This window comes from Anomalospiza imberbis, chromosome 21 (assembly GCF_031753505.1).
Source record: "Anomalospiza imberbis isolate Cuckoo-Finch-1a 21T00152 chromosome 21, ASM3175350v1, whole genome shotgun sequence".
Taxonomy (NCBI): Eukaryota; Metazoa; Chordata; class Aves; order Passeriformes; family Viduidae; genus Anomalospiza; species Anomalospiza imberbis.
The window spans coordinates 11,116,719-11,127,128 of record NC_089701.1 but is presented as its reverse complement, the minus strand read 5'-3'; the positions used below and the strand labels follow the sequence as shown (position 1 = coordinate 11,127,128).

At 58.6% G+C, this 10,410-nt stretch overlaps 2 protein-coding genes across 2 annotated transcripts; one reads left to right on the top strand and one right to left on the bottom strand.

The window, feature by feature from the left end:
• The first annotated feature begins 769 nt into the window (after positions 1-769).
• On the top strand, positions 770-1,865 carry FUT7 (fucosyltransferase 7). The gene has a single exon (XM_068211660.1). The coding sequence runs from the start codon at positions 770-772 to the stop codon at positions 1,811-1,813; it is 1,044 nt and encodes a 347-aa protein (XP_068067761.1). The 3' UTR covers positions 1,814-1,865.
• Positions 1,261-9,634, bottom strand: LOC137486382 (POU domain, class 5, transcription factor 3-like). The gene is made up of 6 exons (XM_068211659.1): positions 8,977-9,634; positions 7,340-7,451; positions 6,812-6,942; positions 6,123-6,287; positions 5,093-5,369; positions 1,261-1,683 (listed from the first exon to the last, which is right to left on the bottom strand). Exons 1-5 carry the CDS (start codon positions 9,616-9,618, stop codon positions 5,118-5,120), a joined length of 1,302 nt encoding a protein of 433 aa, XP_068067760.1. The 5' UTR covers positions 9,619-9,634; the 3' UTR covers positions 1,261-1,683; positions 5,093-5,117.
• Positions 9,635-10,410: the final 776 nt, after the last annotated feature.

The window sequence follows — 10,410 nt, the reverse complement described above, 5'->3', positions numbered from 1 at the left end:
TCCTAAATATAAATTGTGAGTGTTTGGGCCTCAGCCTGCTGGGGCTCCTGATGCCCTTAGGGACTGGGGAGTGCACCCTGACCTGGGGAAGGCACCTCGAGCCTGGGAATTTCCTTGCCATTGTCACAGAAGAATGCTAGGGTGAGTTGGCACTTCTTGGGCAGGACACTGCCAAACTTGGCCCTCATCAGAGTTTTGGACTTCAGACAGTCACCCCATTTCGCAGCTAAGGCATCACCGTGGGGCTATTCAGGTGGGACTGGGACGTTCCCTATTGTCCTTTAGTGCACAGCAGTGGCAAGGCTGGCTGCATGTCAGGTTTGACCTATTCTGGGCAAAGCAAGAAGGACTGAGACTGTGGTTGTGTGTCAGGTGGGGAAACTGAGGCACAGAGCAAGCAAGGACTGCCTGTAGTGGGGCCAGCCAGGTGGGGCAGAGGGGCACAGGTGGCTACTTCCCATCAACTCTGCACCTCCCAGCAGCATTTGTGCTCCCCCAAAGGTCACTAGGGACTACAGGAGCATGAACAAAGGCCACCCTGGGGCGACACCACATGCATGGGGAACTCTGTGGCACAGGGAAGCAGAGGGTCCTGGGGTGATGCTGAGGCCCAGGGTTCATGAAGAAGCCCTTTCTCTGGCCTCTCTGGCCACTGTGCCTCCCCATCACTCCTCGTCCCTGGCAAGCTGAGCTGATGGTCTTCAGTGGCCTCTCCTCTCTCACAGGTGTCAGCTCTGTCACCGGATGAGGGGACAGCCAACCCACCAGCATGCCCTGGGCATTGCCACTGCGATGGTCACCATGGGGACGGCCTGGTGTGAAGGTCTTGATCACTGCTGGGGTGTTTGTAACCACCCTCTGGAACCTGAGGTTCTTCCTCAACCCCTCCAAGGGCTCTGGAGAAGATTCTAAACACAGGGAGCCACTGGTGATCCTGGTGTGGGAATGGCCCTCCAAGCAGGTCCCCAATGTCAGCAGAGACGTGTGCCATGAGCTGTACAGCATCACAGGCTGCCAGCTCACCACAGAGCGGCAGCTCCTGCACCAGGCCGATGTGGTGGTGTTCCCCCATTCCAGGCTCCAGCCTGGCCGGGACAAATTGCCCAAGGAGAGGCTGCCAGGGCAGAACTGGGTGTGGGTCTCCCTGGAGTCTCCCTCAAACACTAGAGCTCTAGCAGCATGGAACAAGACCTTCAACTGGGTGATGACTTACAGACAAGATTCAGACATCTTCATCCCCTATGGCAAGCTTGTGCCTAACCCGTCAGCTACTGTGAACATCCCTGCAAAGACCAACTTGGTGTCCTGGGTTATCAGCAACTACCACAGGACTCAGAAAAGAGCTGAAGTCTACAAAAACCTCTCCAGGTACCTCCATGTGAATATATATGGGAAAGCAAACAACAAGCCCCTCTGCAAGGACTGCCTCTTGTCAACAATATCCAAGTCCAAGTTCTACCTGGCCTTTGAGAACTCCATCCACCGGGACTACATCACAGAGAAACTCTGGAGGAACTCACTGCTGGCCGGCACCGTACCTGTGGTGCTGGGGCCACCCAGGGCCAACTATGAGCAGTTTGTTCCTGCAGACTCCTTCATCCATGTCGATGACTTTGGCTCCCTTGAGGAGCTGGCCACCTTCCTGAAGACCATGAACTCCAGCCGCTACCGGCAGTTCTTTGCCTGGCAGAGGAGGTTCAGTGTGAAACTCTACACCGACTGGAGGGAGCGGATCTGTGCCATCTGCACGGCCTACCCCCGCCTGCCCCATGGCCACCTCTATTCTGACCTGCAGAGCTGGTTCAACTCCTAGTGTGTGCTGGGACCCTTGGGATGAATGCAGGCAGGGGTGGGAGATGCGTGAGGCATCCCTGCATGGCTGCATCTGTGCATCCCTGCACACAGGATGTGAAGCAAGGACCAGGACCCCCCACTCTCCTCCCAACCCAGCTGTTGTCACACCACAACTTCTAGCAACTCCCTATGACTTCATTTCTTGTGAAACAGGACTTATCACTCCCACCTAACACTGAACACCTTGCCAGGGTGCTGGTAGGACCAGGTGCTTTGAAAATTAATGGCACAGTGCTGCTGAGGCTGTGCATGTGGGGTGGGCAGGGCAGGGGGGTGGTGGGTGGTTCAGGGCTCCCCAACCTTCCCCTGTGATCCTCAGTGTCCCTCCAGCACCTGCTGAGTGCCAAAGTTCTGGCAGCAGAGGCCCGGTGGTGACATTTGTGGCTGGGCTGGAGGAGCAGGCTGCAGCCCAGGGGGGTCCCCATGGGCAGGGAGGAAGGACAGCATCTGCTCCCCCTCTTCCTGGCAACACCCATTTCCTGTCCCCCACCCCTGAGCCATGGGTGCCACTGTGCCAGTGAGGAGCCAAAGGACAGCGGAGGCTCTCAGAGCAATCTCAGTGCTGCCAGGCAGGCAGAGACACTGTGGTTTGTCACTCCCTGTTGTGACAGGAAGCCAGTGAGCCGACAGCCTCTGGAGGCTTGCACAACCCCAAAGCAAAGCCAGTCCTGTGGGCAGCTTGCACATGCATACATTGCACTGGGGAAACCCTGCACTATGGGCACCCTGCACACCCGGCACAGAGGGCACCCTGCACCACGGGCATCCCAAGAGGAAGTACCCATGTGGGATCAGTGGTGATATCAGGGCTGAGTGACAGGACAAGACATGACTGCTCCATCTGTGCCTTGCTCTTTGCCCCTCTACTCAGTGCCATCGACTCCCTTGATATAAACAATTATTTTTGTCACAAGCTTCCTTTCCATTTTTCTTTCCTCTGGCCCTGAAGTCACCAAACCCCACCTCTACCACCCTGCGAGCTGCTGGGTGCCCAGAAGGACTGAGAGTCAGCAGAGGGGACATCCCTTCCCTGGCACAGCTCTGGTGAGGTGGCAGCTGGATGAGCACACAGTGCTCTTCTGACTTCTGTGGCTTCCGATTTCCGCTTTGTTTTCTGGGTCAACCAGAAGCGGAACAGGAGGGGCTGTGGGTACCCACAGACAGATGCTGGGTACTCATGGGCAGGGGGTGCCAGGGTAGCAGGATGGGGGAGGGGGGGGTCCCATGGTGGGCTGCAGCTCTTGTGTGGCTGCATGCAGAAAATGAGACAGTGAAAGTGTGGAGAGAAGCAAACCTTTGGGAGATTACATCTGTCTCATATTTCTACTCCTGACCCTGCCAGCTTCCTGCACCCCTCAAGTGCCAAGCAGCACTGGGCAGCAGCAACAGGGGGCAGTTTCCAATGGATGCCACACACGGCTGTGCCCCTACACTGTAGTCATGCAAGTAGGAGGCTCTGGGGAGCAAGCAGGGATGCAGAAGGGCGCTGGCCCTTAAGGCTGGAATCTAGCCCAGCCTTTTGCAGGGTCCCAAGGTGCCCTGTGAGCAGCTGCCTTCATTGCCCATTCCAGGCAGCCCTAGAGAGCGAAGCCCCAGCTACCACTCTTCAAGCTGAAAACAGGGCTTTCCAAAAGTTTCCCTTACAGGCTTGATTGGGTATTTCATTCTGCTCAGAGGAAGGGGCCTCGAGAGAATGGACTGGGGGTAAGCCAACTGAGGGACTGTGGTGGGAAAAAGTGAAGTCATCCCCCAGAGATCCCCGCTCTCACCAGCTCAGCTCCCAGCGCCCAATGGACCTGCATGGCTGGGTTATCACCCCACCAGAGACTGCCTCAGCTGGACCACATATGGGAACATCCCTCCCTCCCCTGTCAGCACCTTACTACAATGAGGACAGCCCCAGCTTTCCAGACCTCTTCACTACCCACCCTGCTACATCCTCCTTAGTCCTTCTCTGTCCCTGCCAGCTGCTGGAGCAGCCTACAAGTAAGCTCACACTGGTTCCAACCTTCCCAGAAGCAGTTACAGCAAACCAGCAGTTTGAACTGGGTGGAAGATGACCACCTCCCTTCACTTTTGACCCCCTTTGCTTTGGGGGGCAACAGCTCTGACAAACTGGTACCACTCCAGGGCCAAGCTGCCACCAGTTGTGGAGGGAGACCAAGCTGCAGGCAGCCAAGAGCTGAATGTTTCTGGCATGATGGGGACATGTCCACCTTCTTAGGGTGCCTTGCTCCAGCCCTGCTGTGCCCCGCATGCAGCCAACCTTTAACTGCTGGGCTGCAGGAGCAGGGATGCAAGGAAGGCAAGGAAAGGGTTAACTCATTCTTGCCTCAAAGAACTCTGAGGTTTATTTCACTGCCAGAGGGAATGTGATTAAGAACAAAAAAATTAAAAATCATCATTAACTACAGCAGGCTGGAAGGCGTGGGGTGCTAGCAGCATGGACAGGATGGTGTAAGCCCCCTGGGCTGAGCCCTCCAGGGAAAGGGGATCTCTGGGCAGTTGGGATGGGGCGGGGGACAGTGGCTGGAGAGTGGCGGGGGGACCCTGGGGGTGATGCTGGGTACAAAGCACTGGGGAGGACCCCCCATCCCAAACAAGCCTTATCAGCTGCCCCACAGAGCAGTGAAGCTCTCTTGTGCCACAGGGTGAGGGGTGGTGGGGGTCTAATCTTCTCCTCTTGCCCCAGCCCTTGGCTCATCATGGCCGCCCAGGAGGGTGGGCAGAGCCACCAGAGCCATTGGCCCTGGGCATGGCACCCCAGCCATTCTCTACATGACAGGGCGGAAGGAGACACCTGGGAAACTAGATCACTACAAAAATTTTTGCTTTTTAAAAACTACAACCAAAAACCTTAAAAAAAAAAATAAAACCACCACCTCCCCCCACCCTTCCCAAAATCTAAAAAATACATTTTTCTGCGTCTCGCAGAAGAGCGGCTGGGCTGGGGCCAGGCACAGGCTCAAGAGCCCTGGGCACATGTGGCTTCAGAGGGTGCAGTGGGGCAGGAGGAGCTGCCCCCAGGAGAGGTCAGAGGGGGGCCAACGCTGCTCGGACCAGTAAGCTCAAATAACAGGGAAGGGCTGGGAGCATCTGCAGAGAGCAGGCACCATCCCTGGGTCAGGCTCTCAGCCCCTCGCACCCCAAAAGCCACACACATCAGCCCAACAAGCAGAAGCAGGGCTATGCCTGTGTGAGCCAAAGGCAAGGGGGCTGCCTCAGAGCCCCAGGCCACCTGCAGTGAGCCCACAGCCCCTGGTTCAGTGGCTGCTGTTACTCATGGAGAGCCCAGGCTGCAGCGCTTGTGGGAACATCTCAGCTTTGTGAAAGGCTGGCATGTAGACAGGAGGAGAGGGTGCCAGGCTGTAGCCCTGGGACGTCACTGGGATGGGCAGAGTGGAGGGCACCAGGGGCTGGCTCATGTCATACATCATCCCCTCTGCCTCGTTGCCGTAGGGCAGCAGCAGCCGTTTGCCTTTCTGACGCCGGTTGCAGAACCAGACCCGGACCACCTGTGGGAAGGGAGACAGAGAAGGGTGAGGGGGTGACCCAGACACAGCTTGTGGGTGACAATGAGATCCTTCTGCTGGTGGCATCTCCACAGCACCCCAACCTGCCCGTGCAGCTCCCTCCCTGTCACAACTCCTTGCTAGGCTCAGTTCAAACAAACTTCAGTCATGACCACTTTCCCACCACTTCCAGAGTTGAGAGATGACAAAAATGGCATGTTAAATAGGAAAGAAGATAACAAATCAAAAGAAAGACTTCTCTCCAAAGGCTGGTAGCATAGCCAGATGAAGCCAATATGCAAACTTGTGCATTGTTAGTGGTTTGTGTTTTTTCTCTTCTGGTGCATGTCCACTTCAGAAGAAGAACATTGTAACTATCCATGTGGGTTCCTGGGATCAAAGATCAGCTTCTCCAGAGATTAATTAGTACCAAAGGATTACTTTATCAGATTTCTTTCGCATATTTATGTACATATACACAAACACAGATGACTGTAGTTGGGTCTGGGAACTATTTCTGTCTCTCTTAAGTTTTAAATATTAAATCTGTGAACAAAAGCCTTCTCTGGAACCAAGTGGGTTTTTCTTTTTCATATTGATGAGCCATATATATCCTAACTCTCTGGCACAGCTAAAGGGCAGTTGTTTACATCTCTTCATGTGTATTTTATTTTGCTCTGAGCTAAAGTATCAAACTGTCGGTGCTCAGGAGCTGGCACCATTAGGGCACCCATCCTCCCCACCCTCCCAACCTACATCTTTATCCAGGTTGAGGTCCTCAGCGATCTGGGAGATCTCCTGGGGACTGGGCTTCACACATTTGCGGAAGAAGCTCTCCAGTGTCCCTTTCACATTGGTCTCGATGCTGGTCCTGCGTTTTCTCTTCCGGGCTTGTGCTAGTACTTGCTCTGCATTGCACATCTGGGAATGAGAAAGGGATAGTATGTTTTTACCAGGTGGAAGAGTCTCCACCAAGCTTGGGACACGTGTAGCTGGCTGCAGAGCTTGGGGCACAGATTGTGTCCCTGTGACTCTCCACTGAGCATCATTCCACTGTGACTGGGGCCATTCCCAGTGTCCCAGCACTGCCAGCAGTGAGGCCGGACACATATTTCTGCATCCCCCACAGGTTCCCCAGGGAGCAGCAAGTGGCACAAATCAGTCTATCTGAGATTCCAGCAGGACCTGGCTACTCAAAATGGGAGCTGCCACAATCACAACGTGTCTGCAGGGGGATTGGACTTCCTCCCCCAGCCTGACAGAAGATGAAACCCAGTGGTTTGCCCTCAAGCCATGCAGCAAGATGGTGCTGTGGCACAAGATGCCTTCTGTTCCCCTCTTCTCTCCCTGAAAGCACCTGGGAGAGAGGGAGGAGAATGGGTTATAAGCAGCTACCTGGCTCAGGGCTTGCAGGTACCTAACTCCCAGCCCCCTCAGCCCTGCACCTCTTGCATGTTGTCTGTATTTTCCGCCTCGTTGAGCCAGCGCTGCAGCAGTGGCTTTAGCTTGCACATGTTCTTGAAGCTGAGCTGGAGCGCTTCAAAGCGGCAGATGGTTGTCTGGCTGAACATCTTCCCTGCATGGGCAAGGCAGACAGAGCATTACACACCACACAGCTTCCTTCGCCAGCAGCTCCCCAGGACCACCCCCAAGACTGCCCTGTTCCTGGGAGATCAGGAAAGGGCATTCTCCCTGTTCATTCAACAGGGATTTAAAGCCCTAAAATACGTCTCAATAAGCAACTGTAGCTATTTTAAACCAGTTCCCTGTGAGCTCGAAGCTCACCGCAGACCTGGAGATACCCCTCTCCAGGAGCCCCGCCCCGGGACTGGGGAGTGATGCCTCCTTTGCAGGTCGTTAAGGAGCAGAAATCATTATCCCAAGTGATTTCAAACCCCTCGCGGGCCTCTCCCTTCCCACCGGCTATGGGGTAACGCAAGGACCTTCCGCCCCCCCCCACCGCCACCCCTCACCGTAGAGGGTGCCCAGCGCCAGCCCCACATCAGCCTGGGTGAAGCCCAGCATGATGCGCTTGTGCTTGAGGTCCTTGGCGAACTGCTCCAGCTCTCCTGAGGTTGGTGCATCCTGGCAAGGGCAGAAAGACACTGAGAAGGGACAACTCGTGCCCAGGGTCCAGGGTCTGTTAGGGTCCCGAACGACAGCGGCAGAACAGGGCTCGGCTGAGCCCTCGGGAGCACTGACACTGACCCGGATCATACAGGATCCATCCCGACCGTGCACACTGCTCAGCTCGACCCAATCTGGCACGGCGGCGGCCAAGGGTAGCACAAAGGCACCAAGAGTTCCTGCTCTGGCTCAACACGCCTTGGAAATGTTCCCTTTTTCCTCTGGTTCGCTCCCTCTTGGCCTGGCCAGAGGCAGCACAAATGATCACATTGGCTGAGTCCTAGGTTTGCCTCATTCTCACTCATCCACAACACGTGCGCACGGGGACGTTCAGTTCTCCCGCGGCATGGGCCACTTCCCCACGGCTCTCGGGCTGAGGCAGCCCCTCACCGGCCTCTCTCCCGCCTGCGTCCGGAGCAGGGAAAAGACTCCCGTGAAGAGAGGGACAAAAGCACCCCTGAGCCGCGAGAGATTGAAGCACCTCTTTGCTACCAGCCGGCTCTTCCGTTCTGGCAAGCGGCTACCCAGGCGCTTTCCACCTTTCCTGCCAGGCAGCCTTCAGCCTCTACGGGGTCATTTTGAAGCCTTTTACCCAGTTTACACGTTTTCAGCGGAGTTTCGGCTTTTTCAGGAGTTTTCCCTGTCACCGAGCCACGGCTATTAGTTTCTGGCGTATAATCGGCACTGGTGAACCACATCACCACCCCGCAGCTAGAAAATACCATTCATGACCACTTCCCAGCCAGAGCGGCCAGTTGCGGCCCGAGGACGCACACGTATCGATCGTGGCGTGGGATCTCCCGCAGCTGCAATGCGAATTCTCCCAACCCCATCAGGTCCCCGGCATCGGCTGCCGCTGCTCTTCCCGGGGCGGGATCGCGATACGTCAGCATTGAAAAATATTAAAAACTAGCGCAAACCACAAATTTAGTCGTGCCGGGAACCAGCCCTGCTGCCCCCGTCTTCCTCCCGCCCTTATCTCCGGGCTGTCTCTGCCCCAGCAAACTTCAGTGCCCGAGGAGCTCCGGGAGCAGCGGCCGGGGACGCAGCCGACCGAAGGGGACTGAGGGAGCTGGCCAGGAGCCCTCGGTGACCGCGCTGCGCTGCCCCGAGTATCACGCCGGAGCCGACCTTCGACATCGCTACCCGGGACGGCCCTGCCGCATCGCGTATGGGAAACTGCTCTCCCGAGTTCCCAAAACTCCCCTATCTTACCCCAAAGCAGCCTCCCCAAGGCTCTCCCTCTGCGGAGAGTCTGACACATACGGGACGAGCCCCAGTGCTGGGTCAGGGCATCTCCCGCGGGCACCCGACGGTGAGCCCCGAGAGTCTCGGCGGTATACGAGAGCAGCCGGGCAGCTCTTGCCGTCGGGGCGGTGAACCGCGGCTCCAGACGGGAAGGAAAGCCCCATGGCCACACTGTGTGCAGACGGCGAGAGCGGTGCAGGGCAGCCCGCCCCCTCCCCGTCCCGTCGGGTCTCACCTCCTCACCACTGTCGCTGGAGTGTCCGCCCTCGCTGGCGGCGCCGCTGGAGCTGCCGCTGCTGCCCAGCCCCGACGGGCCGCCGGAGCCCGGCTGCAGCGCGGCGGGGCAGAGCTGGGGGCCAGGGAAGGCAGGGGCAGCCGGGCCGGGGAAGGGCGGCCCGGGCAGGGCGGCGGGGCCGGAGGGCGCCGGGCCGGCCCAGGGCGGGGGCGGCCAGGCCGGGCCGCAGCAAGCGGCGGTGCGGGGCTCGGGCTCGGGCTGGCTGCAGGGCCGGCCCGGCCGCGCCTCCACCTTGGCGGGCGGCGCGGGGGCGGGCGGGGGCAGCCAGGCGCGGGCCGGCGGCGGGTCGCGGGCGGGCTCGGGCTCGGCGGTGGCGGCGAAGGGGAAGAAGAGCGGCTGAGCGGGCGCCCCGTCGAAGCTGCCGCGGGGAAAGGGCGGTCCGGCGTCGGTCAGAAGGCCGAAAGGGGCGGCCGGCAGCCCCCCGTCCGGGCTGAACATGCTGTCCACCGCCCGCTGCCCTAGGGCTCCATGCGGGGGCTGCCGGCCGCTGCCTCCCTGCTGGGTCGCCGCTGGGGCCTCTGAGAACGGCGGGGCCGGGCCGGGCCGGATGGAGATGGGCCCCGGCCCCATTGGGCCCCGCATCGGTGGGTCGGGCGTGAACTTGATCCCCCAGGGGGGCGGGGGGCACAGAGAGAAGGTGCTGTGGGAGGGGGCTGCGCCGGCGGGGAGGTGGACAGGGCGGCCCCGATGGGACAGGGAGGGGGAGGGTACCGATCTTGCCGCGGGGCCTCGCACCCCTCCAGTGCCGGGGTACTCGAGGACACCCACGTCCCTCGCACCCCTCCGGCCCCGCTCTGTTCGGGGGGCACCGCGCCAGTGGTTAGGACAGCAGCAGCCACGGGGTCTTCCTGGGAACCCCCGACACCTCTGCGGAGTCTAGGCAAGAAACGAGATGGCTTTGGGGAGCTGTTGGCGGCATGAACCGGAGCCAGGGGCTGGTGTGAGGCAGCCTATCCAGCTGTGGCAGCCACTTGTCCCCAGTACAGAGGACAAGCCGCGCGATTCCGGTGTCATCGTGCACTAGCAGGGGTGGTCCAGGGCTTGACCATCACCTCTTGCCCCTCCTAATGCCTGGTGTTCTTGACTGAGCCTTAGCTCCTTGGGGAGCACGGACAGAGCTGAGGCCCCTGAGGCCCCTTACAGTGTCACCATTCCTCTCCTCTTCCTCACTCTGCAGAGAAGGGTTGTGGCTTGGAGGAGCGTGTCTGTCCCTGGAGCCTCAGAGCTCGGAGTATGCTGCCGGGGAAGGAATTGCAGCCCCAACTATCTCGTCCATCGGCTCCACAATGAAGCACGCTCCATATTTTCTCTTACAGACTTTCCCTTCACACTGCCCTTCACAATGGCGCTACCTGGGCTGGCTCCAGTCATTTC